The 26,994-nt window shown below is 47.4% G+C and overlaps 1 protein-coding gene across 1 annotated transcript in view; it reads left to right on the top strand.

Annotated features, from left to right (window-relative positions):
* The first annotated feature begins 15,169 nt into the window (after positions 1-15,169).
* Kirrel1 (kirre like nephrin family adhesion molecule 1) overlaps positions 15,170-26,994 on the top strand; it is a 59,618-nt gene continuing 47,793 nt past the window's right edge. Inside the window, exon 1 of the mRNA XM_059265572.1 lies at positions 15,170-15,308. Within this exon, the coding sequence (XP_059121555.1) occupies positions 15,176-15,308 (133 nt within the window). The 5' untranslated portion in view covers positions 15,170-15,175. The remainder of the gene's footprint in view (positions 15,309-26,994) is intronic.

Genomic DNA, 26,994 nt, shown 5'->3' with positions numbered 1-26,994 from the left:
CCATCACCCAGGCCTCGGGCACCTTTAGAGTACAGTTTGAAAGCTAAGATTTCATCCAACCCCTGAATGATATGAACAGAATGAGAAGATGGAGAATAAGGAACCCAAGGCCCCAGAACTTCAGGTTCCACCATAGCCCCTCTCCCTTCTCATTACCCACCACAGGCTAGAAAACTGTCTCCTCCAGTTCTCCACAGACTACCCTGCTTTACCGTCCCTGCACAGATCAGAAAGTCCTGATGGGTGTCGGGTGGTTGGCAGTATAAGGAGCATGCTGCCCATGTCTGCTGGAGGGTCTGATGTAGCTAGAGTTTTTCTGGTCCTGCCTGGCCCACAGTCAGGACAAATCTCTCTAACCCACCAGTCTCGCAGCAGCTCAGACCCAACCAAGTAAACACACAGAGACTTATATTGCTTACAAATTGTATGGCTAACTGTTCTTATATCTTAAACTAATCCATTTCTATAAATCTATACCTTGCCACGTGGCTTGTGGCTTACCGGCATCTTCACATGCTGCTTGTCATGGTGGCGGCTGGCAGTGTCTCTCTGACTCAGCCTTCCACTTCCCAGAGTTCTCTTCTCTGTTTGTCCCACCTATACTTCCTGCCTGGCTACTGGCCAATCAGTGTTTTATTTACTAACCAATCAGAGCAACACATTTGACATACAGAACATCCCACAGCAGTCTGAGGTCCAGAGAAGAAGGATGTGATAATATCCTTGATATATCCCAGAGAATATAGGATGACCTGGCCTTGAACTGTCCATAGATCCCCTTCCTTCCCCCAGATAGGCTCAAACTTTTCAACCTTTGCCCCCACGCCTCCTAAGGGGCCTAACTCTTACTGTCATGGCACCCGGGAGGTTAAGAGCAACTTGGAAGCCCAAAGATATAGAAGAGGGCTTAGACAGGACAGGGGCTGATGGGAAGAGGAAGTGATAGAACTTGATAAAGAGACAGCCGAGCAGGAAAGTGGAAGGCAGCCAGGAAGGTGAAGGCAAAAGGAAATGAGAGACAAACCTCATCCCTAGAAAGAGAGAAAAAAAAGGGGGGTTGGTGGTGGTGGAGGAGAAGTCTCAACTTTTATTTAAAATCTGAGAGCAGTTATATGCCTGGAGTTGTTGCCATAGCAACAGCACAGAAAAGGAGATAGCTTGTAAAGGGGGGAGGTGGAAGGAGGAAGATGATTCAATAGAGGTAAATGTTTAAAGACAGGAACAAAAACCATTTACAGATAATTAAGTAACACACTGCGCGTTCTTTGGTCCTGCCTGTGTCGGGGGACTGGCCTACGATCTGGCCTACTTCTGCCACCCATCTTTTCCCCATCCCCTGCTCACCAAGAAAACTTCAAAGAGGCAGCCGGGAACGCCAGCCACAGCCACGCCACGTCTGTCTAGTCCTCTGCCCTGTGTAGTCCCGGCTCCTCAGAACAAGGTGGGAAATAAAGAAAAGAAAATCTTCCTGCAGGGAAAGCCTGCCCCAGCCTTTGGTGGCAGGGTTCTTGCCTTGTCCTGCCAAAGGTCCAAAGGAGCAGCCTTTACGCCTAGAGGCATTGTTGGGGCGGTCTATGTTTAGCATCACCTCTGATGCCTCTGCCAATGCTCACCTCTAGTCCATTTCTGGAAAAACTCTCAAGTTTATCCTTAGAGAGCCGGGCACCAGGGCAGTGAGTTGTGAACCAAAACCAAAGATCTGCCCTGACTGAGCTGAGTATTTGGCCTGTGCCTCCAGTGTTCTACTTTGGTCTTGATTACCCTTATGATAGGGGTGTGGCCCAGGACATGGCTCTACATGTGAATGTCTTTTCATGAGGACCCACTGGTGAAAGTTCTGTAGTGGTTCCTCCGGTTAGTTTTTATGTGTGCTCTCCGCCCCCCTCCCCCACACACAAAATGTCTAAATTGGGGCTGGAGAGGTGGTTCATCAGTAAGAGCACTGGCTGTTCTTCCAGAGGACCTTGGTTCAGTTCCCAGTACCCACATGGTTTTTCACAACCATCTGTAACTCCAGCTTGAAGGGATCTGATGACTTCTGACCCTTGAAGGCACCATGTACTCATGTGGTTCACAGACACACATGCAGACAAAACATACATACACATAAAATATTTTTTAGATGTGTAAATTATGTCAGGAATTTTGAATTTTTTGTTCTTTGTATTGGCTGCTTAAAATCTTGATCTGATCCTCACAGGTCATCTCTGATGAGGCTTTTAGTACATCGTCTCTCTCTCTCTCTCTCTCTCTCTCTCTCTCTCTCTCTCTCTCTCTCTCTCTCACACACACACACACACACACACACACACACACACACACACACAGAGCTTTACTGCAACCTAAGTGATTTCCCCCTCCTAATCACCACTATTCCCACTCACTATTGTCCTCTTAGTTTATTTTTTATACTACTGACCAGATGTGTCTATTTATGTTGCCTCAAATCTTTTATGGAGCAAATAAACTAATTAAATGAGTTAAGCTGTATAACACAGCGTAGTGCCTGGCAAGTAGTAAGAAAGCAAAGAAAATGCCAACTACTGTTTCATGGAAACGAATAAAGGAATAGTCTCTAGCTTTGTTTTAGAGGCTCTGTGAAGATGGACCAGACTTCAGAGAGCTCTCCAGACTAAAGGCCACCTCAGTTAACACCCAGTTGGACTGTGTAGAGGGGAGTGCCTCGATGTTCCTAATGCCCACTACCCCAATTTCTCTAATCTTTTCCACACACACTGTGGAATGCATCGTGTCGGTAGGAGGACATTATCCAGGTTTGTTTGCTTTTTTGAATTGGCTTGGATGCTAGTTAAGCAAGCTTCTAATTGCTCGCTCATACCCAAACATTCTGGGTGTAAAAGCCTGCCTGGGATTAAGATTTTTTTTTTCCATGGATAATCCTCAGGGTGAGAACCTATGGATCCCTGAGAGCTGACAGCTCTTCATTGATTCTGTTTTGCCGAGAGAATGGTGTTTCCAGAGGACAGAGCAGATAGAAGAGCTGCAGCAGATGTGCCTGTTTCTCAGCGGGGGCCGCCTGCCTCAAGGGGCACTGGCTCCTCCGCTCGGTGGATACATGCCACGAAGGGCATCTCAGCTCGCTCTCTCCTTTCCTAAAGGAGTCTGCAGGCCTCCCTTGTTCTCCATTCCTTATTTTGCTTCCCCTCTCCTTTTTGTTTTTTTTTTTTTTTTGGGGGGGGGGGGGAGGCGTGTCTTCTTTTCCTTTCACATTTCAAGGCCTTCCTCTTTGTTTTTATTTAAATAGATTTTTGAGGAAGAAAATAATTTTATAGTTGGTGCCCACTCCCATACTTTTTTATTTGTTTTTATTTTTAGAGGAAGGCTTTCATATAGCACAGGCTGGCCTTGAATTTGCCAGGCCTGTACCCACCTCCTCTATTCTTTCCCAGTTACTTATGAGAGAGAGAGAGAGAGAGAGAGAGAGAGAGAGAGAGAGAGAGAGAGAGAGAGAATATCTGGCCCTCTCAGTCTGAGCTATTTGACTTAGAAGACAAAAGACCCTTCAGAATTAAGAGAGGAAGGGGGAAAGGAAAGGGTTAAAAAAAAAAGATTTTGGTTAAAAATCTTCATCAGGGTCAAAAACCTGACAGGAAAGCTTTGTTTGAAGGGAATGTGAGGGCAGAGTAGGGGTGGAGGAGCTGGCAATTGGCCCTCAAAAGGCAAATATCTTGAGATGGAGGAAATTTGTAGATCAGTGGACATTCCCATTGAAGTCGTGGAGTGCTTCTGAGTCTGGTTCCTCTGAGACCTGTAGAGTGTTTTGAGAGCAAAGACTGGTGGGAAGGGAAAGAGATGCAGGAAGCTGCCATTTTAATTCCATGCAGCCTCAGAATTGTCAAGAGTCTACAGAAATTCCAGGGGTTTCGAGGCCTTGAGGGCTGGCTGTCTTCCTAGCCTATGGTTTGTGGAGTGGGAAAGAGAAGCCAGTGAGCAGAGCTGAGGTGTGGTAAGATTAGGGCCAGGCAGCATATGTGGGCAGCAGGGAGATCACTGCCACCATTGCTGCCAAGGACTGAGATGGGTGAGGTGGGCCTGGTGCTGTGGGCAGGGGGGGAAGGAGCTGAGTCATATTCCAACTACTAGCATACCTAAGACCTTGGGCAGACAGGACTCAGGGATGTCCTCTGATTGGATAAAGACTGTGGAGGGCTGCATGAAGGATTGTTGACGGTTATCAATAGTGAGACAACTAGCCAGGTCTGGTTCACATCCAGCACTTGAGAGGCAGAGGCAGGAGGATCAGGAGTTTTAGAATAGCCTTTGCTATATAGTGAGTTCCAGGTAAGCTGGGGAGAGATAAGGTGAGCCGATCAAACTGAGGAAGTGCTCCCTGGAGGACTCTGGATTGCAGGGATCTTTAGAGTCCAGAGAGAAGAGTAGGGGTGGGGGTGGGTAGGGGGGAAGCAGGATTCCAGCATCAGGAGGCCACACAGATGCTGTGCTCCCAGCAGGGTCTGCTAAGGGCACGGCTTGGCCAGTTTAAGAACTATTTGTGGCAAATTTTTAAACCCCAGGCTGCTTTTGCCCGAGTGCCTGGAATCCAGCCACCAATTGATATGTTGCGACAGCATATGCACTGATTTTAAGGTTAGCCTGAACAAAACCTAAGTAGAAGAGAAATCTGCTTCTGCTGCTCAGCTGTGGCAGCGCCCATGTTTCCTATGGTCCCTCCAGACAACTTGGGAACGTCTTTCTTGTTCCTGCCCTTCTGTCTCTGTCTTGAACCAAAACAGAGAGCTCCGTAGCCTCTACCCTGCCTCTTAGGAGACCCCTAGGCTGACACACTGCCAGGAGCAATCCTGTGACCCACTCCCTGGAACAGACACTGTGCAAGGGCATGAATCAAAGACACCAACACATGATGAGCATGTGGGCACAGGGCGAAGGACGATGGACTGGAGAGGGTGGGACAAACCTCTGAGGGGTGCCTTAACTCTTGTAGTGCTGGGGGAGAAAAAAACACTGACTTGCAACCGCAGAAAAACAAGATGGCTTCAGGAAGGATTACCAGCTCTGTATCCTGTACTGCTAGCACTCTCTCAGGCAGGCAAAGGAAAAGGTGTGAGCGACTGGAAGAGAATGGAGGGAGGGAGTGACCTTGGGCACAAATGTCTCCGCCACAGACCGGTACACACGCAGTCCTCTCTGGCCCCCCCACCAGCTTTTCGCTCAGTGCCGCTGTGGTGGAGGAAGGCTGGGATGGAAACTGGAGGCCTAATTGCTAGGTCTCTCTCAGCTCTTCCAGAGAGCACAGGGCAGGAAATTCCTCAGATTCCAGGCTTGTAGGATCATTGCTGAGTGTTAACCGCAGAGCTAGGGGAAGAGGCTAGAGGCAAAGAGAACTGCCTCCTCTCCAGCTTCTTTTCCCTTTGTTTTAAAACGGGCTCAATTAGAAGGGTTTATGGAGGGGCTGCTGGCTAGAACAAAAGCCCCAACTGTAACAATCCTCCCCCAAGAAAAAGTCCCAGATCTGGGAATCCCAGAAAAATTAGTGCTGAATTGAGTAATTTTGAAGTTTGAAAATAGACTGTTGTGGACTCGGACAGGAATTTGTTCCCAGGGTGAATTTTTTGGTGGTTGTTGTTTTTTTTCCCCCCAGCTCTCAGTGAGTGGGAAGGAACTGGCTTGAGAAGAAGCTCTAAGAGCTCCTTGTGGAGAGAGATAAGGATGGCCGTGTAGAGCAAGCAGGGGGGACCGCTTCCCCACAGCATCTGCTTTGCCTCAGTTGGGAACCAAGTTACAGGGGTCTGTTTGCACCTCACCTGGACAGGGCAGTTCAGAGCTCCTCGGCTGTGTCTGCCTTCCAGAGGCATCTTGCAAGCACTCCAGGGGAGCACTCCTCCAAAGAATCACCGATGCATCCCTTGGGCTCCCAGAACAACTGCTTGTACTTAGGTAGATACTGTCCCCGCTGAACTAGAGTGAGCTGTTTACTGGCCCCCTGCTCTGTGCTCTTTAGGGGACAGAATGTGACTTGGTTATGTTATTAACCTCATAGCAGAGTGACGGAGTGACCACTATGCAGTAAGTGCCCTCCACCACCAAAAAAAAAAAAAAAAAAAAAAAAAAGTAAAGAAAAGCAACCTTGTTGGGTGACTGTCCCTGTCCATGGGGATTGGATTATCCATTTGGCAGGTCTCTAATGGATGTTCAATGCACAGTCTGGTTTTTCTTCCAGCTCAGCCCTTCACACTTCATGTTCTCTGAGAAGATGAAAACTGTGGTGTGTGTGTGTGTGTGTGTGTGTGTGTGTGTGTGTGTGTGTGTGTGTGTGACCTTCCCTAGAACATAATAGTTGCTGCTGAAAATTCACCACCATGAGTCCCAGTGCCCATCAGAGCTGACCTGTGCTGCCCACACCCCTGCTGGTACGGCAGGATAGATGGTAGATGATGGAGATGTGTGTTTCGTTACTACTGATGACAGGCCACTTTAAAAGCAGAGGATTTGTGGGGTCTGAGGAGGAAGAAGCAGTGGCCCATAGCTACAGATTCTGGACTTGGGCTGAGCCTATAGTGTTGAGCACCCAGCCTGAACAGCAGCCTAAAAATGACCAGTGTGGGCTGGCATCAAGGAGGCATCTCGACCAAAGCCTCAAACAAAGAATAAAAAATGCCATGTCCCGGCTCTTCATTTTGGGGATGAGAATATGAGATCTTTTCATTCTTCTGACTGTTATGTCCCCATTCTCAGGGTGACCAAGACCCAGGGTGCACTGAGAGAGCAGAAACCACTCTGCTGCTCCATGTTAACTTTCTACTTAGCCAGTTCACTCTTCTGGTTTGAATATCCAGAGCTTGGATGAGGCATCAACTAGCTGACCTTCTCGGGCTTCTAAGACTCCTAACATGACAAAGTTGGGCTATCTGTTTTTTGTTTGTTTCTGTGTTTTTTGTTTTTTTTTGTTTTTTTTTGTTTTTTTTTGTTTTTTCAAGATAGGGTTTCTCTGTGTAGTTTTGGTGGCTGTCCTGGATCTCGCTCTGTAGACCAGGCTGACCTCGAACTCATAGAGATCTGCCTGCCTCTGCCTCCTGAGTGCTGGGATTAAAGACGTGCGCCACCACCACCCAGCTTGGGCTATTTGTTTTGAGACAAAGTCTCACTAGGTAGCCTTGACTAGCCTGGATCTCAATATATAGACCAGGCTGGCTTGAAACTCACAGATCTGACTGCCTCTGCCTCCCCAGTGCCAGAATTAAGTGTGTGTGCTAACATAGTGGTGCTTGGCCGCTGAAGGCTGAAGTCTGAGTGGAAAGAAAAGTTCATACATTTCTGTTTTTCTTTTTCTTTCTTTCTTTTTCTTTTTTTTTTTGATTGAGTACCATTTGCTTCCCATAATAAGTTATACCTGTATGTTTTTACCTTCCTCTAGCCTCATCTTCCTGGAGAAGACCATCAGGCTCCTAGGGATTCTATGGCATGACAGTTGTGGAAGGGAATATATAGGGCTTTCCCTACCCCACTGTTAACCTGCAGCTTTCAGAAGAATGCCCATGTTACCAGGATGTATGCATGCTTACATATATGTAAGGAAGCAGCTGCAGACACACATAATGTGATTCAAGGTGTTAAATACCATATATATATATGTATGTTTGTATGTATATGGTGCTTAACACCATATATGATATATGTAAACATCATATATGTATGTAAGCAGCTGCAGATATGTATAATGTGACTCAAGATGTTAAACACATATATGTATATATGTATGTTTGTATGTATATGGTGCTTAACACCATATATGATATATGTACACATCATATATGTATGTAAGCAGCTGCAGATAGGTGACTCAAGGTGTTAAACACCAGAGAGACGGGAAATAGGATTGGCTGTGTTGTGGATGGTGCTGGTTTGGCTAGGCTTCCTGAAAGAGGTTAAATTCACAACAAGGCTCAGAGGAGCCAACAGTTTTGGGTTGCAGAAGGAAATCCACTTCAGGTGTGTGAGTGCCTGTGGCTGGGGGTGGGGGTGGGGTGAGGCTTGGTAAAGCCTGAAGCACCTGGATTCTTAGTGGGCAGCTTCTGTAGGTTCTTGACCAGTAAGTCAACTGCTGCTAGAGAGGCTATGTTCCAGTGTCCAGTCACTTGGAGGGAGGAAGGCAAGAATCCAAGATAATAGAAAGCGCCCTTTTCACCCATGAAGCTAGAAGGATGGAGGGATATAGACAACTTTATAGATATCCAGAGAAGGAAATCTCATAGCAGCAATTATCGTGCTGAATACCTACCCTGTTCCAGGATGTCCATTCTGGAAGGGACCTTAGAGGTGATCTGGTCCCCGAGTTTGAAAACTGAAGGCCAGAAAAGAAATATGACCTGTTCAAAGCACACAGCTTACTCTGACCCAGCCTGGCTGTAAGACCTGACTGCTGACTTCTACTCCAGCAAAGGTCCTTATATAGCTAAGTGCCACCCCACTGTTTTGTTCTGGGCTGTGCGTATGCGTGCGTGCGTGCGTGCGTGCGTGCGTGCGTGTGTGTGTGTGTGTGTGTTTCTCCTAGGGTCTTATGTAGCCTTGGCTTCAAACTCACTACCTAGTCAAGGCTAACCTGAATTTCTGTCCTGCTTCTGTCTCCTGAGAGCTGGGATTAAAGGCATGTGCCAGCACACCCAGGTTATGTGGGACCGGAGATGGAACCCAGAGCGCCTTACACATCAGAGGAGCACTCTGCCCACTGAGATGCGTTCCTAGCCCCAACTACTGTCTTTGGCTCCTGGAGCTGCTCTGGGGAGTGACCTTAACATACCTGTGCATCCCGCTGCAGATGTGCTGCCTCCTAAAAGCCAGGACCTGCCCTACATCTTTCCTTTCCGCCAAAATCGAAGGCCCCGGGAAAACGTGAACTGCTCCTACAATCTTAGACTTGGTGAGACAATGCAGTAACTTGACGGAAGGGAGGGCCACGGTTCAGGCAGGTTCTGCTCACCCACCCATCCACCGAGTTCATTACACTCCTTTGCCTCGTGCGAGGGTTTCTATGGGGCTTCTGCTGAAGCGATGTGGGCCCAGCCGGCTTCCAGCCTGCGCCTTTCCAGGATCCCTGATCTAAATATGTTCCGTGTGGGTCAAGTAAGGATAGATCTTGAACCCAGGATGGGAGGGGCAGAGAAGAGTCGGTTGGGCTCACTCAATGGTAGGGTTCCCAGGTGACTTCTAACGTTCTTTTGGGTTTGGCCTGCAGCCATGAAGTGTTCCACCCAGATGCAAAGTCCCTGGCCTGGAAGGTCATGCCATTTTCCTTTGATCGTGGAAAGGGCAAAAGCGCAAGTTGTGTCCACAGCGATTCTTTCTTTAGCCCGACTGTCCTTTGGGATGCTGGAGAGTGTGGGGAGTGCTGGCGGTCCGTGGATTGCGCCATACTTCACCATTTTGTTTCCATAAAGAACCTCCTTTACCTTCCTGTTAATGCAAGTCTGTTGTTTTAGACGTCCACAATATGTTTTCATTCTACTGTCAATTTTGCAGGCCTTCGTAGAGCGCCAGGTATGGTTAGGTGCTGAGTAAACAGAGGTGAATACAATGTGCTTACTGGCTTTCCAGGAGCTCACAGCTAAGTAACTTTTTGTTTAAGACCAACAGCATTCCTATCAAATATAGCAAAGAGATCGAATACATGGGAAGGCACTTTGGGGCAGAAGACAGGAGGTGGAATAATGAGAATGTCTTGTCCACCAGACAGGACCAACAATTGTCCCTTCTTTGAGCAGCAGACGGCTTGGCAAGATGGAGAGAGCAGAGCAGAAGAATCAGGAGACTCTGCTGTCTTCTCCCATCGGCAATAGAGGCTCCCTGTGGACTGTCTTAGTTACTTGTACATTGCTGTGACAAAAAAACGCCATGACCACGGCTGCTTATGAGAGAAGGAGTTTAATTGGGCTTCCAGAGAGTTAGAGTCTGTGATGGTGGAGTGAGGGCAGAGAGACAGGTGGCTGGAGCAGCGGCCGAGAGCTCACATCTGGATCCACAAGTAGGAGGCAGAGGGGGAACACTGGGAACGGCATGAGTATTTTGAAACCTCAAAGGCCACCCCAGAGACACACTTCCTCCAACAAGGCCACACCTCCTAATCCTTCCCAAACAGTCCTACCAGTTGGGGACCAATTATTCAGACATATGAGCCTATGGGGGTCATTTTCTTTCAAACCACCACATGTATGTATGTAACTACTCTGGCACTCAGGGTCTTACGTACAGATAAAGATGGAATTAAATAATTCCTTAGCTCTCTTCCATATTTGGGGTCAGGTCAGTTGGAAGGCTTCTTGAAAGGAGTGCCATTTCAGAAAATGGAAAAGAGATGCTTGAGTTATACTGCTAGGAAAGATACCCCTCCCTTTAACAGCATCTGGGGAGAAGGAGCTTGGAGTAAAAGGAAGGAGAGAATAGAGACAAAGGGCCTAGAGCCTGTATTGTAAGAAATGTTGGAGCCCCTGTGGGTGACTGTGGCAAGGTCTTCAGCTCCAGCTATAGGAAACCGTACGTGAAAGCTGCGCCGGGCGGTGGCGGCACACGCCTTTAATCCCAGCACTCAGGAGGCAGCGACAGGTGGATCACTGTGAGTTTGAGGCCAGCCCGGTCTACAAAGTGAGTTTCAGGACAGCCAGAGCTGTTACACAGAGAAATTCTGTCTCAAAAACAAAACAAAACAAAACAAAACAAAACAAAAACCCACAAAAAAACAAAAAACAAAAAAAGAAAGAAAAAAAAAGAAAACTGTACATGGGAGTGGAAGTTTCCAGAGGAGGACTGAAGAAGGAGGCAGGCTGGGAGAAAGGTCAGACGTTCTCCCTGTGACAAGCAACCTCCCTTCAGCTCCACTGGCTTCAGGATTCAAACTGGAGGTAGTGTAGCTAAATGAAGCTAAGAGATTCAGAAGGTGGAATTTCTTGCCCTCACAGGAAGAAGCCATCCCAACAAGGTCCTCTCTTTAGACTTCCTTAACAACAGATGTGGCAGCCTAGATGTGGCTGGCAGGCACCTGTCACCAGGTTGACCTCTGACGACTCTACACAAAGCCTGTGGCACTTGCTGCCTCTGTGTGGAAATAGCATCCTTGAGGGGCGTCTCCTTAACCATGATTCTCCGAACTTAAAATTGTCACTGGGCTTCCTGTTCAGTGCTAGCAAGTGGCACTTAGGCTACACTAATGCTAGCCTTGCCCTCCTGGGGTTTCCCAAGCTGTCTCACCCGAGACACAACACAAACACCTCTCTTTAGTGAGGTGGAAGCATGGAGGAAGGCGGGTGTGTGGTTAAGAGCAGGAAGGGAGGGAACAGGAAGAAAGGGAAAGTGGAGAAGAGAACACCACCAATGAAGGAGAGTTAGGTGGGGCTGAAAAGGGGGGCGTGGACCAGGACTGCAGAAGAGGGAAGGAGGCAGAGCTAGCCAGGGCTGCAGCAGGAGAGAGCAGCGAGCAGGGCAGGCAGGGTCTGTGGTTAACCATGACGGTAGGGTGCACAAGGTCCTAATCAGGACTCTCTGGAAGCAGACTCGCACTTAACCTGGCTGTGCTAATTTGCTTGGAGCTTGGGGCCCTGACATTCATGTGAGGGCAAAGGAAGTGGCTGCCACCAGGGCTTTCTTCTCCAGCACCTCTGTGGTGGTCCTCTTCTCTGTGCCTGCTCCCTGTTCTGAGCTGTCTGGCTGACCCAGCGAGGTCCCGCAGAGTACGGGAAGGTGGTTTGGGGGTGCTGTTCCGTGAAGGGTTTACAAGCCGGTTCAAGTGCATGAGAGATGGAAGACAACATGCTTTGAGAGATGGAAAGAGATGAGACCAAAATTGGGCAGAACATGAGTTTTCAAGTCAGATGAACTTGATTATAATCATCGGCTGGGTCTTGAGTAAATTCCTTCGTGTTGTTTTGCTCATGCACTAACCATGTGTTGGTGGCACCTTCCTAAGTGATGTTAATACACCGACCTTCATAGTAATTTTAGGAGATTTTTTTAAATTAGCCCCATTATTTTACACAAAAGTATCTAACACACAGAGAGAAGTTGAGTCACTTATCCAAAGTCACAGAGAGGATGTGACGGAACAGTGGGTTTAGAATCAGACTGGCTGGTGGTTTGCTTGTTTGTTTCTCAAAAAGTATAGAACTGTTGGATAGCAGGACCAGCTGGCAGGTTGGTGCACAGTAGGCCCTCTCAGAGCAAGGCAGGAAATGCTGAATTAGCACGTGGGTAGCATGACTAGGAAGCTCTGAGCAGCAGAAATCAGGTCTCATTAGAATGTCTAGAGGAGGCGTCACCTTCAGGGTAAGTTAATAAATAGGATCTCAGTCTTTGGGACAGGGCTGGGGAAGCCCCAGGGAGTCTAGAAACTTCAGCAAAGACCATAAGGAGGGCTTATGCTATTTCTGTTACTCCCATCCCACCTATCTACTCCATAGTCCCCAAGGTGGGGCCCACTCACTTCTGCCACCAGGCTTGAAACATTCCAGATGGACTGTTCTGTCTGCTCTGTCTTTCTCCACTGCTGATCCTTGACCTTCACTTCCTATAAAACCAGCCTATAAAACTTACCCTAGCCCCAAACTTGGTTGGCCTCGTCTGCCTGCTCAAGGTCCCCTGGATCCTCAGGGTGAATGGCATGGTAATTGTTCTAACTAGTCTGTTATTTCTGCCTACCTAATGCTGGAGTGGTGGTGGTGGTGGCAGTGGTGGCGGTGGCGGTGGCGGTGGTGGTGGCGGTGGTGGTGGTGGTGGCGGCGGCGGTGGCAGTATGGAGCTGTGTGAAGTGTTCCTTCCGGAATGTGATGCCAATTCAGTGGAATTTAGGAAGAACTTGGGTTATTCCTTTCGTCTTTAGTTGCTCCCAAAGCTGGGTGCAGCAAGCTTTAGGACTCTCTCTAGTTTATTCCTCCCATTCGCTGATGTGCCAGGCTTTTGGGAAGGCACAGTGACCATGCTGAGCGAAGTAGTTTCCGAGGCTGGGGATACAAAACCCAGGAGACATTCTCCTGTTGGAAGTTTGGGGACTACAGTATCTTAGGGGTTTGCCCACTTACTATTTTTTAAATCTATTTTTCTCCTTTTTTACTTTTGGCTGGATATCAAACCCAAGGACTTGTGCGTGCTAGGCAAGTACTGTAACAGTAATATATATCCTTAGTGTCTATTCTTTTTTTTTTTTAAGTAATTGATACATAATGATTTTCCCTTAGTAAGGAGTTCATAGTTCTATGTTTAATTTTCACTACAATCCTATGAGTAGATATTATCTCTGTCTTCCAGTAGGTAAACACATGACAGAGAGGCCAGCTGCTGACCCTGACCTTCTCCAAGCATTAGTGTGTGTTTTACAGTATGGCACTGTAAACTTACCCTGCCCAGAGGCTTTGCTTCCATTTAAGTTAAAAACGAATGATCTTTATCTTGGTGTTATTGGCACAAGCCTTTATTAAGCACATAACTGTGTCTGGCTCAGTGTGGACATGTGAAGATATATCCCACCCACCTTTGCCTGCCTTGGGCTGTAGTCCAAGCCAGAGGCATTGACATGGATTGGCAGTATAGGGCAGTAGGCAGCAGAATTAAAGGAAGCATCTACTAGATGTTCAAGACTGTGTGAGGCAAGGTGCCTGGGTTTGTCTCCATACTGCCAGACCACATGACAACATTTTTTTTTCTTGTTAAATATTTATCTATTTATTTTATGTATGTGAGTGACTTGTATTCACATACACCAGAAGAGGGCATCAGATTCCACTGCAGATTGTTGTGAGCTGCCATGTGGTTGCTGGGAATTGAACTCAGGGCCTCTGGAAGAGCAGTCAGTGCTCTTAAGCACTGAGCCTCACAGGACAACGTTTTTAATAGCCATTCTAATTCTCCCTCTCTCTTTCTTTAAGAAGAAGAAGAAAAAAGCTGCCACCATCCCCCCCCCAAGTGTGTATACACATAAATGCTTTTTAAAGTATGTGTATATATAATTTTTAAACAATTTTCTTTGGGCAGGCAGTGGACAGTTGAATTGGTTGTAAGGCAAATAGTTACAGGAGTCCTATGTTTAGATAATGATGGGAAGTTTCAGCCCCCCACACTCCCCCACACACACACAAACACACCGGTAGCAATATAGTGAAATTTGTTCTTCAACATATACCATTTTCATCTCTTACCATTGAGCTTTTAAGATAGACTAGGCATCTATAATTAATGTAGGGAAGTGTGCGATTGCGGCTCTGAAATCAGAACGATAAGAATTTTAATCCTAGACCATCGAATATTTAGTCACATAGCTGACACTGGCTGACTTATCTGAGTGTGCTCGGTCTCAGTTCCTCGTATGCAGTTGGGAAAATTATCTCTACCGCACAGAACTGCCCAGAGCATTGAGGGAGATTATATGTGTAAAATGTGTAACCCGAGGGCTGAAGTATTCTTGTGAGATTTTAATTTATATTTTCAGGAGTTAATGCACACGGGTACAAAAATTTTCAAACGCAGACTGATGAGTTGTGAAAACAGGTCCTGTTCTGTATCGTCTTTTGGCCACAGTTTCTTACAATATGTTTATGCATATTGGACCTCAACAAATCCTCGTGTGTTGGGCAAAGCATGGTTTATGCTTCTTCTTTTTCAGGCATAAAATAGAAGCCTGAGCAGGGTAAACAGGTCCCCAGAGGTCACTCAGATGAACGCTGAGATTAGAACCCAGAGTAGAAAGCATGGTTAAAGATAAACCCCACATTGCTGAATCTTACAGTGGGGCCACAGGCCCCTCTGACAGTCCTTTGAGTGCTATGGACCACTCTCCATCTTCACTTTAAACTCTTACTATGATTTTAAAACTAATAGAATCTATAATTTTACAATAGTTTAATATGTATTTTTAAAAAGTTACGTGGACTCATGTGTGTCTATGTGTAGATATGTGCGTGTGGGTGCAGATGCCTGCAAGGATCAAAAGAAGGCATCAGATTTCCTGCAGCTGGAGTTATAGAGTTATAGGTGGCTGGGAGTTGCCTGACATGGGTCCTCTGTAAGAGTGATATATACTGTTGACCGCTGGGTTGTCTGTCTAGCCCTGGACGCTTAGATGGATGATTTCATGGTGATTTTAAATGAGTTCTTTATCACTAGGAGCTGAAGTTCACACCTTAATGCCTTCTTTGCATTCATCCCCAGCAGGGCTTTAGGAATGCCTCTGGAGAGCAACAGCACATGTCTAATGAGCTGCCAATCAAGCCTGCTCCCCGAGAAGCCCAGGTTTCTGAGTCAGAAGATGTGGGTGCCACACCTAGCCATTGCTTATCTTATCTCTGTGACTTTGGGTGAGTTCCCCGATTTCTCTGAGTCTTTGCCTGTGAGATAGCGTTGGTGTTCTTTGCTTCCCTGGACTCCTGAACTAACATTTATAGAGAGTCCTGCTCCAAATGGTGCAGTCATAAACAAATCTATAATATTATTTCTCTCTGAGAAGCCTGGGGAGGCTGAGGAACCCAGGATGCAGTGGATTTATCCTTGGAATTGTATTCTGCAGCTCAGAGAGTACCCCTTCCCTGGGTTCGGCTTCCAGAATCAAGGTCCCGAGTCGTGAGTGTGAGTGCTGACTCATGTACTATCCATTCCCCCAGCTGATCTCAGCCCCATTTGCTTCTTCCAGTCCAAAGGGAGCAATAATCCCATTATGAAGACATGTCTCATTAAGACATCTCTAAGATAGAGCCGGCAAACAGCCCTGTAGACCCTAGGTTGTTGCCTGGGAAAGCTTCTCCTCCCTTCCCCCATTCATTAATGAATATGGGAGGTTTTATTCCCCCCAACAAAAGTGTTAATTAGACATTGCTCTGAACAGGGATATTACACAAATGAATTAAACTTAAATCAATCAGCAAGCCAGCTCTGTGCTTCAGGTCCCCTGAATGAGAAGGGAATTGAAGGCTGTAATGGGAAACAGGTGGTGGGATGTCTTCCCTAATGTAGTATGAGAAGGACGAAGCTTCCCTGTTTCCAGCACCATTTTTCAGGCAGATGCCTTTATTCTTCCATTTCTCTGCCTTCTTGCTTCCTTCCCTTTGTTCTGTTCTCCTTCCCACCATATGCACACATACACACAAATGATGTCCTTGAGGTCTTGAGAGCTCAGATTCAATTTTTGTAACTGAAGTTGGTCTAGAGTGGTACTTCCTGGGCACCTTCCTGGGCCCACGGTTGATGTGTCAATCAGAAGACACCAAGTGCAACTGCACCCTACCCTCACCTTTCCTTGTGAGCCACTAGTTTTCCCATCAGAAAACAGTGCATATCTCGCAGGTGTATAGCAGGGAGAGGTGCCTGTACAGTGAGTCTGAATGGTTGAGTGACTTCCGGAATCTTTGTGAACTTGTAATACTGATCATCCCTTGTGCATTGAATGCAAAAACATGGAGGAAAAAAATTATGTTCTTGTCTTTTGAGGATACCCAGTGAATTATGAAGGAGATGGGCCAGTGTGATGGCTCAGCAGGGAAAAGCACTTTTTACCAAGCCTGATAACGTGAGTTTCCTCCCTAGAACCCACCTATATGGAGGAAGGAGAGAATCAACTCCTGAAAAAATTGTCTTCTATTCACATGTGCACTGTGGCAGGTGTTTGCACACATGTGTAATGCATAGATAGATAGATAGATACATAGATAGATAGATAGATAGATAGATAGATAGATAGATAGATACATACATACATACATACATACATACATACATAGATAAATGTAAAAAATTAAAATCTAAATTGAAAAATCCTTATAAACATACAAATGAGCCAGGTGTGTTGGCACATACCTATAACCCTAACACTGTTGGTTGAGGCGGGAAGATTGTCTGAATTCAAAGCCAGTCTGGGCTACATAAGCAAGACTTCTTATTATGAACACCTCACATACATCACGTATTTACCACACATGAACTCCACATACGCCACATACAGTATATACCATACACATACATATGCGAAACACAAGAACACAAGATAGGACGAAAACTAAGTATTAGGTATTTGGTGTGTAATTGGGATAGTTCCGTTGGGAACTATTGAGAAGCTGGAAGAAGGATTCTGTTGCTCTGAGAAGAGGGGCCAGTTAGAGGCAAGAGATGCAGCGAAACAGTGATGAGTTGGGCCACCAGGATTGTGCCAGGTAGAGGGTCTGTCTATGTGCTTCTATCTGGCACAGAGTAGAGTTTGAATAAATGCATTAAGCAGCACTTCTTTCATTTTTTTGTAAAGATTGATTGATTGATTGATGTAAAGGTTTTATTTATTTACTCTCACACACACACAAACTATGTGTGAGTATGTGCACGTGTAAATGCGGATGCTGGGGGATGCTGGAAGAGGATGTTGGATCCCAGGGAGTTGAAGCCAACTCTCTGACATGGGCACTAGGAACTGAAGGGCAGTCCCCTGCAAGAGTAGCAAGTACTCTCTGAGTGAGCCATCTCTCAAGCCCCACCTCCTTCTCTTTGGAGGGGCAGCTTGCAGTTCCAGGCCAGGCAGGAGCTTTGGGGTGTTGGTTTGCCTGCTCTTCCTTTCCTAGAAGCTCATTTTTGTGGCTCTCTCTTGTCAGCAGCCCACCAGGAAGTTGTTCCAGCCTTCTCTCGAGTTCTGCTGCTGCAGTCCTCTCTCCTGTCAGCTCTTCACTATGCCACTGAGTTCTTTTTTTTTTTTTTTTTTTTTTGGTTTTTCGAGACAGGGTTTCTCTATGTAGTTGTGTAGTTTTGGAGCCTGTCCTGAATCTCGCTCCGTGGACCAGGCTGGCCTGGAACTCACAGAGATCCGCCTGGCTCTGCCTCCCTCCCGAGTGCTAGGATTAAAGGCGTGCACCACCACCGCCCGGTAGCGTTGAGTTCTTGCTCAGAGATAGATGACAATTTTCTTCAGTCTTTGGTGTGTTTGCTTTGGTGTTCAGTATTGGAGACTGAAGCCAGGGTATCGTGCATACTAGCCATGTGTTGTACTACTGAGCTGAAGTCTCAGCTTCGTTATTCTTCTTTTCATTTTAGCTGCCTCAGTTTCCTACAGACTCACCTTTCACACCTTCCAGGCTTCTTCTATATCCACCCAGGCACTTGGCCTTCTTCATATTCCAGAGGTTTATAATTGGATCATAGGCATTGCCTCAGACTGAAAGCCTGTTTTCCTAGCTTTTACTTTCCAGTGTGATCTGACAGGAAGAGAATGTGTAGCAGTAGTGTTGATTTTTGTCATTGCTATAACAAGATGCCTATGTCCTTGATTGTTCGGCTCTGTTGCTTTTGGGCTTATGTCCAAGCAGTCTGTCCTAGCAGGAGCACATATCAGAGGGAGCTGCTCGTGTCCTGGGCAATAGGGTGCAAATACAGTAGAAGAAGGGACCCTAGAATCCCAGTGTCCTCACTCAGTAACCCACCTCTCTTCCAGTAGGTCCCATCTCCTAAAGGCGACACCACTTCCTTGATAGTCCTACAAACTAGCGAGCACACTTTGAACGCATGGGCCACTGGGGACATTTCAGATTCAAACTATTGGGAGGGATCAGATGTGGGCTCTGGCTTGTGGTCTCTGACCAACAGTGAGAACTCAGGGAATTCATGGCGTGTCTCTGAGATTCAGCTGCCTGGGGCTGAGATTTCATGGCTCAAAATTAAAATGAATTTGAAAGTGATTTGTGAGTTCTTAGCTGTTCATCAGTGTAAGCAATTATTATTTCTTGCTATTTCTGTTCCTTTGGTGTTGAAGAACAGGTCTTTGTGGATGGCCTACACCATGGGCAGGTAGAGCAGACTTGGATAGGGTTTGGGCCTGTCCATATATACTAGAAGACCATACATTTGTTTCCCATCCCACATATCAGGAAATTCTTTTTATTTCATTAAAAAAAAAAATCAAAGCAGGCTGGATAGATGGCTCAGGCTGCTCTTCCACAAGATCTAGGTTCAATTCCCAGCACCCACATGGTGGCTCATAGCAGCCTTTAACTTCAGTTTCAGGGAATCCCATGCCTTCTTCTGGCTTCCATAGGCATCAGGCATGCATGCAGTGCATCAGCATTTTAATGCAGGCAAAGTATTCACACACATTTTAAAAAGGGAGTGGGATCAAGGCATGCTGGAGAAAGAAAACCAATACTTAAATTATGTGTATATTCTAGTTAATAAACATGGTATGTGTGTGGGGGGGGGGTATATGTGAATGTGTGTGTATGTGTGTGTATGGTGGTTGTGCATGTGTGTGGTGTTTATGTGTGTACTTTTATTTACTTATTTCTGCCTTTTTAAAAATTGCTTTTGCCTTTCCCTTCCTTTCCTTTCCTTCCTGGCTTGTGTCCGGTCCCAGGCCCTTAGAACTGAAGCGGTAACTTTCAGCAGCTGCCTGCCATTGTCTAGGGCACTCTTAAGCATCCTCCTAATGGGTCAATTGCTTACCATTTGCCAGATTCTGTTTTTCTTTTAGAAGCAACCTGGTGAGAACAGCCCCCTCAGACTTAGCCTGAGGCGGTGTGCTTCGGAGAGAGGGAGGTCCAGATGATGTGTGCTGCGGTGGCCACACCTGCACACACGTCGTCACGGCAGAGCTTCAGACAGTCCTGCCATGTTATCTGTCCTCCATCAATGGAGAGAAGGGCTTGGGAATGACGTAGGAACCTGCCCTACAATGGAAACTGAAAGTGGGGAGTGGACCAGGAGGGAGAAAGGGGAGAATTCAAGGGGAAGAGAATGAAGTTATGAGTTCCTTCTCTGTTCCCTGTAACAGGCCCTGTAGAATATTCTATTTGCTGTTGAACCGTTCACTTTAATTCACATAGAGGTCTGCTAAACAGGAATTAATGATCCTATTTTCTGGCTGAGCTAGAAGGTCTAGAGAAATGAGGATATACATGAAATCCAAACTTGGGCCTCTGGCCATGGCTCTTTTTTTACCATGATCTCATAGGTTTTCATATGATCTTCACGATGAAGGAGCTAGACCATGTCACTGCTAGATGGAGACCACTGATCGGATGTTTGGGTGTCTTGTTTTATTCATTTGTTCGTTTTATTTTTGAGATAGGGTTTCACTCTGTAGCCCACTTTATCCTGGAGCTCACTGTGAATCCCAGGCTGGCCTTGAACTTGAGGTTATCTGCCTGCCTCCGCCTCTAAAATGCTGGGATTACAAGCTTGTACCACTCTGCAGAGCTTGTTCATAGCCCAGTAATTGGAGGGGCGTGCTCTTGCCCCTTAAAGAGTCATTTAGAAAGAGAAAGCATCCTATAGAATTACACCAAACCGAGGGGTAGACTTGTGGGCTGACTAAGTTTTCCGGTTAGCCTTCAAACCCTGACAGATACAAACAGCCAAGATTCTGAGAGATGCTTCCCTAAAGCGCAGTCAGATCAAGGGATCCCAGGGATCCCAAGGATCCCAATAGCTTGTTTATTTGTTTTTTTTCCCAATGTAGAAGGAACCTCGAGTCTTGGCTCTGCGAATTAGAGAGTAAGTGTTACACACACTGCCCAGCAAACCCCTGGAGCATAGACTCAGAGTGAGGGATTGCAGGCTGCTCAGCCACTCATTCATTGTTCTAGGCATATTTTCTAGTGCAGCTGGTCTAGACGGGTACTATAGATCAGAGAGTAGGCAGTTTAAGAGGTTTACGGAGCTACTCTGGGATGAAGAATACAAGACTCCTTTACGGTATTAAAACTTACAGTACTCTGGCACAAGAGGCATGCTTGATACTCAGCTAACAGCAGGCACTGGGCTGGATGTCCTGGATGGATGGATGGTGAAGGGGTAGGTGAGTGAGAGCAGTCAGGGCGGGGTTCCTGGAGCCCTCCAGATAGACAGGGTCTACGAGAAGGAAAGTAGCAGACTCCATGGAGGGGAATTCATGGGTTTTGGATGGTGTGAGTTGTCTAGGATAAAGCACAGTCCTTAAGATGAGGGGCTTGGTAGACACTTTCGAGTCCTACTGACAGAGACTGGCATAATCTTGGTCAACCTATTGGGTGGGGGGTCTTCCATTTTAAAGCAAGAAGCTGGGCTGGCAGGTGAGTAAGGTATCCCAATAGCTGAGCGCATCCCTGTTCCCTGACTTCGAAGGGGAAAGAAGAGATGATTTGGGGTGGAGAACAAGCTATCTAAAGAAGACTCTGTAGGAGAGACCAAAGAGGACACTAAATGGGAGTGAGGGTATTCAGCTTGTGGGCTGTGTGGCTTTTATCTGGCTGAGGCACTCGGTAGATCTGCCTTAAACTACAGTGGGGCCTCTGCTAAGGTCTGATTTAGCTATGCCCTGGGGGACCCCCTGCATCTCTTGGCCACAGTGCCTGTCTACCCCATGTAGTGACACTCAGAGAGCAGTTGCTAGTATTGGGCTGGCCTCCAACTTATAGCAATCTTCTTGCAAGCTGGGATTACAGGCATGAACCATCATAGATAGTAAAACAGCACTGTTTGTTGGCGCTGGTTACCAGCAGAAAAGTCATGGGCCACGGCAGAACCCAATGTTAGTTTTTAGAGCTTTATTAAGAGGGAAGGGGGGCAGGCCTGGTGGGGGAGGGAAGCGGGGGGGGGGGGGCAGAGCAGAGAGCAGAAAGGAGAGAGAGAGAGAGAGAGAGAGAGAGAGAGAGAGAGAGAGAGAGAGAGACCATGTCTAGCTTTTTAAGGCGGGAAATATGTGACCACGCAGCAGGTACGTAGTCGTCTGTGCCTGTTGATGACGTAAGATGTCAGACCCGGAGGAGTGAGGACAGGATCCAGCTGGGGTCCTCCATTTGTGAAAGTAGTTAGCCACCTTGCCTTCTCCAGGTATTGTAAACATGATATGGATTTATTTTCATGAAATAGTTAGCAGAATGCCTGGTATACATTTATACAGTAAGTGACCATGGTTCTTGTCAGCCATTATGTCTCATCTCTCTCTTTTTTTTTTTTTTGGTTTTTCGAGACAGGGTTTCTCTGTGTAGCTTTGCACCTTTCCTGGGACTCACTTGGTAGCCCAGGCTGGCCTCGAACTCACAGAGATCCTCCTGGCTCTGCCTCCCGAGTGCTGGGATTAAAGGTGTGCGCCACCACTGCCCGGCTCATCTCTCCTTTTAAACTCAGGATGTAGCCCTCTTCCAGGGAAGAAAGCATTACCCTCCTGTGGACGACACAGTGCTCCCCATCACATAGCTTCCCTTTGGGGTTCTCAGGTAGCACCTAGTCTCTGTCCCCAGATCTCTCCCTAGGGCCCAGAGTAGCGCCTAAGTACCTTAGAGTTGACCCCTGCCACTTGAACTCTCTTCCTCAGCAGGAATCAAATTCTACTCCGTCAGCTAGAGCTAGAGCAGGACTGCCATGCCAGCCACTGGTGGTGGCTCTAGTTGATGAGGGTGTGGCTCTGTGCCCACCATGTTTCTCAGGAATCTCTTCTCAGACTTGCCATCTATCTGCCTGGGTCTGGGCAGGAAGAATCTTGGGTCATGTGGAAGGGGCATTAAGTAGATGGGCCCTTAGCTATGAGTACCAGGAAGGACTTTTGTCTTGTTCACCAATTCAGAATCTAGAACCATGACACAGAGTAGGTCCTTCATGAATACTCTCCAGCCTGAGATGGAGAGGCAGTATCCCACTGACCGTAAAGAACTGCTTTTTAATAGTAGAGCTGTCAGCAAAAAGAAAGTGTTGCTTCATGAGGGAGTAAGCCCCGCAGTCAGGTTCAGGAGGAGCCTGCAGGCCACATGCTGGACATGCTGGATGGGGACTTCAGATTGCGAAGGGAGAGTGGGACAAGGTGACCTCCCTGTCATCCCGTCTGATGCTGAAGCGTCCTCTCCCCTCCTAAGCTCAGGCTGCCTGGTCTTGCATTATAAATGTTTGGACTTTGCTGACAATGCCTGGATCTAGATTGCCTTGGAACTGTCTGTGAGAGTGGGAAGTGGAAACGCTTGGAAATCCTTTTACCTTTGCTGACCCCACAGCGTTGTTCTCATTTAGTTCTCTGTATCAAATTGCCGGCGGTAAAAATCTCTGGATGCACATCACGTGCTGTGTGATCTCTTTAAAGCCCCTTGTTCCCCCTACTTGGCCAGTGGATGAGACAGTAGCATTGACTTGTGGCTGGGGTCAGAAGATGTGAGAGTGGCAAGGGCTAGGTGGGATGAGGTGGCATGTCGGAGCCCGGCAAGCTGGGGCAGGGGGATAGGGACCCAGGAAAAGTGGGCCTCTGTATGGCAGTGTGCTCAGTTTCTACTCTGCCGCTGCACCCAGTCTTCAAGCTGGGCTGCCCCCTCGGATCGCGCGTGATCCCTGATCACGGGCCTGGAGGAGAGACCCTATGGCTTAGCACATTTCTTCCCTGCTCCTCCTCACTCCGTGTGTAAATACGCCGAAGATGTAAAAAACTGTCTGGCCCTATGAGATATGAATTGCCTCTTTCAGGGCGTCCTTTCCAGATGGCCTAGAGGTTGCTACATGTGTTAATGTACTGAGCTCTGAGGGAGGTCCCAGAGGCAGGGAATGAGTCTGGCTTGCTCTTGAGAGAGAACTCTGTTTGTCACTTGTGGGTAATGTTGTTATGGGTTTTTTTTGGTTTGTTTTGATGTGTTTGGTTTCTGTTTTTTTGGCAACCATGCCATCTCCTCACGGCTGTTGATGTACTTAAAAGCAGAGCTCCAGGAAGAGCGACAGTTGATGCACAGGAGGTTCTCCTGCTGGGAGTATGGGACTGAGTCTCTCGGGCTTGTTTTCCCTCTGGACGGTTCCTCTGCTCTTGCTTCGGTCTGGGGGGGCTGATGTCATACTCGAGGTCCTTCCTTCCTTCACTCACTCTTTTGTTCCCTTAATCAAACTGACCCCTTCTGTAAGCCAGTTTCTGGGTGCAGCCTTCAGGAATAGAGGAAGATCTGGACTCCCGCCCTGCATCCGGCGGCAGGGACGGACACAAAGTGGCCTGACAGTGTAGTGAAGCGTGGCAGGCCAACCTCCTCACACGGGTAAGAAGTGAGGAGAATGGGAAAGAGGACCAGGGCCTGCAGAGGCTGCCGGGTCATGGCTCCAGCTTGTACTCGTTTGAAGACATACCTGAGCCAAGGTTTACTGGAATGGCACGATGTTAAAGGAAGCATACATGGGGTGAGGGCAGAGAAAGCGAAGACAACCTCTCACGGCCCTGAGAGCAGAGGGCAATCCAGACCACCAGGAGCTCATGACAGTGACCTGTGGCTCTTCCCCTGGGGAAAACGACTCAGTTGGGGTAGCAACCGATCAGGGTTGCCAGGTGACCTGTAGGTCAGAGGGTCCAGGCGTGGGGTAAGGGTGACCTTTGTGCCCACCTCCCGTTTCCTGGGGAGGCAGGTAGGCTATTGACAGTCTTTCACCTGGGCCCGCAAGCTTGTCCATCACTCCACTCTGTTACTTGTGGCCTTGGCTTCCTCAGGCGAAGTAGGAGAGGTAAGAGACCAGGTGAGCTTATGGGATTGGAGCCATCTGATAATCCCCATGTCTTCAGACCACTCTGCTGTTCACTGAATCCCTACTAAGAGCCAGTCTGCCTGTGTACTGCATACACTGCAGTCTTCGTCACTGGAAGCTGGGACGGTTTTCCGGCTCTGTAGGTAAGGAGGTGGATAGCAGCCAGGTGGCACACAGGCAGGTGGCCTGCTTTGGCCTTTGCCCCTCTCTGTTACTCTTGTCTTCTGCCTGTGAAGGACTGACTGTCTTGAGGGTAGGGGAGGAAGAATCAGATGCTGTATGCATAACGGGGCTGTGAGAGTGAGTCACACTGGCGTATCTGGGGACAGAGCCTGCATGAAAAGTTTCTTGGAAATGTGAACGTGACACCGTATACCCTCCTGGTACAGGGAGAAGAATAAGAATGCCGAGGCCAGCCCCTCCCCCATTCCTCTTGCAGTTCACCCCAGCCCCTCCCCCTCTCCTCCTCCAGTTCACCCCAGCCCTTTTCTTGGCCCCTTCTGTAAGCTTCCCTACCCCAGCTTTGTGGTCTTCACCCCGTTGGAATCAGATATGGCCTTTGTCTTTCTGCCTGGCTGCTCCCTTTCAGGGATAAAGGGCTCTGTGTCTGGGAATGTCGTGGCTTAGGGAAGCCTGGGGCAGCTTGGAGACCTTTTCTCTGCATCACCTTCCTTGAGACTGGTGAGTGAGCCCCATGGAGGTAGAGAAAGCCTTTGCTTTCCCGGGTCACTGCTCAGGGAGGAAAGGGGAGCAGAGCCAAAAATGTGGCCCATGGAGAGGCCTGTGGAGTTGGATGGGTTGAGTGTCAACAGGGAACTGAAGAATAGCAGCGTGGATTGAGCCTCCTGCTCCCTACATGGTCCCCCTCGGATCAGCCATGGACGTCTGAGAGGACTCATGCCGGGTTGGATGGTGGCTGTCCCGTTGGGTGCACCATGTGCTCCGTTCCACCAGGGGAAGGCTTAACTGTTTGCTAGCTTAATGTGATCTGAGAACCATGGTGTTGATGATAAAAGGGCTGGTGAAGTTCCATGTCAATTTATAATCATAATTATTACTAATAGCTTCATCTACATAACATGTACAAGGCTAAGCACTTCATATACCGTGGTTCATCCAGTCTTTACGGCCATATTTTATAGATGAAAAAATACCGAGGCTCACACGAATTAACTGTATGTGTTCACAGGGGTAGCGCTGAAGCTTTGAGGCAATCCATCAGCATACTCATGCTCTCCATGGCAGGAAGACCCTCTGTTTAATCCCGTCTTTCCATCCCAATAGGTTTATGAAACATACATTCTTTAGTTTCTTTTCACCTCTACATTTCCATCAGTGCAGTGGCATTAATGATATGAATTTTCATGGTGGGCATTAGGATTCACTGAGACAACTATGTAAAACATTCCTTCAGAAGATTTGAACTCGAGAACAGAGGCGATGCTGCATCTAGATGTAAGAAAGTAAGCAGTACAGACATGGCCCCTCCCTGTGTGCAAACGCACCATGTCTGCAACGCTTACGTTCCATGTATTGGAGGCACAGTGTAAAGGCAGCTGCTCAAGAGTGGCAGAGCAGAAGGTAGCCCGCTTCTGCCTACCTCAAGACCAAGGCTGAACTTCTGGTAAAGTCCTCCCTGGGGAGGGGGTGGTCCTGGGCATTGTGCTGGGAGTCCACATCTGGAAATAGCTTCCACCCTTTCTGGACACCCACCTTTCTTGTTGGGTTCTTGAGACAGGGTTTCTTTGTGTAGTCCCGGCTGTCCTAGAACTAATTCTGTAGACCAGGCTGGCCTCAAACTCACAGGGATCCACCTGCCTCGGCCTCCAGAGTGCTGGGATTAAAGGTGTGTGCCACCACTGCCACCTGTAGCAGGCTTTCTCTGAACCACCAAACTGTTCCAAATCAAGACATGGAGACTTATCAATTATGAATGCTTGGCCTTAGCTTATGCTTGTCCCACTGGCTCTTATAACTTAGTTTAACCTGTTTCTCTTCATCTATGTTTTGCCTCAGGGCTTTACCTTTCTTTCATTTTGTATGTCCTACTTTTCCTGCTTTCTCCATGGCTGGCTGGCGGCTGCCTGGCTGGTTGGCCCTGGTGTGTCCTCCTCTTCCTCCCTCCTTCTCTCTTCTCTCAAGCCTAGATTCCTCCTCCTACTTATTCTCTCCGCCTACCAGCCCTGCCTATCCCTCTCCTGCCTAGCTATTGACCGGTCAGCTTTTTATTAGACCAATCAGGTGCCTTAGGCAGGCAAAGAAACACATCTTTACATCATTAAACAAATGCAGCATAAACAAATGTAACACATCTTTACATAGTTAAACAAATGCAGAAAACAAATGTAACATACCTTTACATAGTTAAAATAATATTCTGCAACATAAACAAATGTAATATATTTTTACATAGTTAAAGTAATATTCTGCAACATAAACAAAGGTAATACATCTTTGCATAGTTAAAATAATATTCCACAATAACCTCTTGGCTCTGGACACCCACTTGAATGAGAAGTAGATCAATAAAACTTCTTACCAGGCAGTGGTGGTGCACACCTT

Source organism: Peromyscus eremicus, chromosome 6, assembly GCF_949786415.1.
Source record: "Peromyscus eremicus chromosome 6, PerEre_H2_v1, whole genome shotgun sequence".
In the NCBI taxonomy this organism is placed as follows: Eukaryota; Metazoa; Chordata; class Mammalia; order Rodentia; family Cricetidae; genus Peromyscus; species Peromyscus eremicus.
This window is presented reverse-complemented; position numbering and strand designations above follow the sequence as displayed.